General features: G+C 37.4%; 1 protein-coding gene across 2 annotated transcripts in view; it reads left to right on the forward strand.

Annotated features, from left to right (window-relative positions):
• Positions 1-2,578, forward strand: part of msra (methionine sulfoxide reductase A) — a 78,896-nt gene extending 76,318 nt beyond the window's left edge. For both annotated transcript variants that reach the window (XM_015372820.1, XM_015372821.1), the window contains exon 6: positions 2,188-2,578. In XM_015372820.1, coding sequence (XP_015228306.1) covers positions 2,188-2,358 — 171 coding nt within the window. In that variant the 3' untranslated portion in view covers positions 2,359-2,578. The remainder of the gene's footprint in view (positions 1-2,187) is intronic.
• The last annotated feature ends 543 nt before the right edge of the window (positions 2,579-3,121 follow it).

Consider the following 3,121-nt stretch of genomic DNA (forward strand, 5'->3'; position numbering starts at 1 on the left):
ACGACTTTTTTCGCTTTACAAAGCGCAGGCTGTCTGCGAATTGAGACGCAGCTTGCGTTTGCGGTATCGGTCATTAGAACAGTTGACATTACTGCCTTTTAAAAACAGCCTTTGCTCACCTGCGGCGCTGGCTCGCTCTGCCATATTTTTTTTTCTTCCCCCGTTTTAAACAAGTGGATGTGATGACGACGGCGGCGGATGACGCATTAATCGCGAGACACAACTAATCAATGATGAAATTTGTTGCCAACGCTTTTAAAAGTCGATTTTTATCGATTTTATCGATTCGTTGTTGCAGCCCTAATTCTAACTTGATCTCATGTCTTCGTGTTTTTGTGATGCTTCTTACTTGGTCTCATCTTTTGCAACAGAGATTTTTTTGATTTGATATCACTGAATTTTGAGTCCATAGGATACTCCTCCAGTTCAACCAAAAAAAGATGAACGCCCACAGGCCTGCTTTCATACCCTTTCAGTGCATTTAGTGCTCCCCTTCCTCCTGGTTTATTTGAGTTCCTACCTTTTCAATGGCTGAACTATCCTCACATTGTGCTTTTATAAAATGTAAAATCATAAACATTGTAATGTAACATTGTAACCTGGAGATGGATTTTCAGTATTTTCATCCACATTCCAGCGCTGCTTCACAAACCTTTTTTTTATTATTTCATGGTCATCAGACCTGGCAGACCTGTTTGAGAGGGATTTTTTTACTTAAGAAACAGAATTATGAAAAAGAAACTCGTTGAAAGTGGTTTATATGCTGTTCAGAGAAACAATGAATCACACATATTGTCCAGCGACCAAACTTCTGTGTTTTATTGCAATTCCAATTGACTGGCCACCAAAAACTGATGTATATTTTCTAAGTTAAAGGCAAATAATTGATTTTATTTTCATTTCTTGCTGATAAGCATGCACCCATCTGAGCTTCCTACATCAGTTGTGCACAGAACCATCTTTTAGGCTTGTCCCAATCCGATCCACGTATCGGAAAATTATGTCTCTGCAAGTCATTTCTGAGTCTTCAGTGAAATCAGAAATAACTACTTTAATAATAAGTTATCCATTTGATGTAGATATAAGTACTTGTATATATGAATTCTATGCAGAACGGTTATTGATAAAAGTATGTTAGTAATGACAATGAATAAGATATTCGCCCCAAAACTCAAACCTGAAAGAATTTAGTCCACCAAACCTTTAATTTAGACAGCATGGATGTTTAAATATATGCTTCTAGTTGTTAGCAAAGGCTGTAGGAAAGAATAGTTAGTCTTTATTTAGAAAATGTCATTAATTTTCCTGTTGAAACTGTGTGGATTGACTCTGAGGTTCTGGCGCCTATCCGCTTTCGGACACCCCTGAGTGTACATTGGTAACTGCCTGGCCACCCTTATTAAAATATTCTAGCTACAGTACGCCTCTGTGGCAGGGCAACACAGGACAAATAATCATTCACTCACACCTAAGGAGAATTTAGAGAAGCCAATTAACCTAACAGTGATGTTTTTGGACTGTGGGAGGAAGCCGGAGTACCTGGAGAGAACCTACACATGCAAAGGGAGAACATGCAAACTCCATGAAAGACGCCGTGCCAGGAATTGAACCCGGAACCTTCTTGCCCCTGGTATTTCACAGTGATTTTAAGATCTTAATTTTGATTTTAAATACCTCCTAAGCTTCTTCATCCAGACATACCGTCTAGGTCCATCAGATCAACTGAACAGCAGCTTCTACTGGCACCAAGTTCAAGGATGAAGTTCGGCGGAGCTTTTCTGTTGTTGTTCGGCAACTAATGATTAACTGCCTCATATTAGAGAAACTTCATTGTCTGCTATTAAAACTCATCTCTAAACCTATTTTTATTCTCCTTTTTTTAACCTTAGTGGGACCCGGATGAACCTAATTAACTGGTTTAAATGTGGATGTTCATAGTGAAGTGTCCCATTGCGTAATATACTTTAAGGCGCTTCATTGAATACAATAAAAAATGAATAAAATATATTCAATATTTTGTATTTTTACTCTACATTTTTTAAGCAACATAATTAGCAAATATTTTTTTTCAGTCGTTGGTGGTTTTTAAAGTGTTATGAAAATTAATGTTTTTTCTTCATTTTTTTATCTAAATGTTTGCAGTCTGATTTTTTTTCTTCACATTTTCTTTTCTTCTGCTTCTTTTAGGCTCTTACAGAGGAAGGTTTTGGTCCAATTACCACGGAAATCACTGAAGCCAAGCCATTCTATTACGCTGAAGACTACCATCAACAGTACCTGAGTAAAAACCCGCATGGATACTGCGGCCTGGGAGGGACAGGAGTCAGCTGTCCAGTAGGACTCAACAAGAAGGCCTGAGGAATCCTTACAAGTCCAACAAGTTAAAATCACTGAACTCTTCCTGATGATGCAGTTTCCTGACATACATACCGTTGTAATTTCCTGCTCTGCTTAACAATAAGTTTTTAGAAGCCTTCAAGTTTCTATTTTTATTGACCGTTTCATGAATATTTCAGTTACAGCTGCCAATGAAATCCTTTTCTTTGCTGTTTGTTTTTGAATAAAGCGGCCTCTAAAATCAGAAACGTTGACATGTTTCCTCTGAGCCGTCCTTCTCGTGGGTGCAATGTTTTTCCAAAACCTTTTAAAGATTATCTGCAGAGACACAACCATTTATTTATTTATTCGTACTAATGAAATATTGAAAATGACTGATAAAAAGAGGCAGACGGTTTGGTTTGGAATGGTAGATATGATCCGTTCTTTTTGTCAGACAAACTACATTTTGGCTACAGGCCCTTCCATGAAACTTTTGCGTTGTAGTGTTTGGTTCTTTGCTCTCTTATACTAAATCATTGTGTCCCAAAGATGCTTCTTTGAAGCTAGAAATGTCCACCAAATAAACAAAGGCCCCAGCAAAGGGGCCAAAACAATTAAATGGGTACTTCTAAATGTTTAGAAACTAAAGTAGAGCTAAAAATACTTTTCATTTCAACAGATTGGCTTATAACAAAACAATAAGTAAAGTACAATTTTTCAAATTAAGTTATTAAGTCTCTGAATTACAGTTTATTAGTCTGAAGCAGAGAGGATTAGCTCCAGTCTTTCGATGGTCGCTCTC

Source organism: Cyprinodon variegatus, unplaced genomic scaffold, assembly GCF_000732505.1.
Source record: "Cyprinodon variegatus isolate N-32 unplaced genomic scaffold, C_variegatus-1.0 Scaffold76, whole genome shotgun sequence".
In the NCBI taxonomy this organism is placed as follows: domain Eukaryota; kingdom Metazoa; phylum Chordata; class Actinopteri; order Cyprinodontiformes; family Cyprinodontidae; genus Cyprinodon; species Cyprinodon variegatus.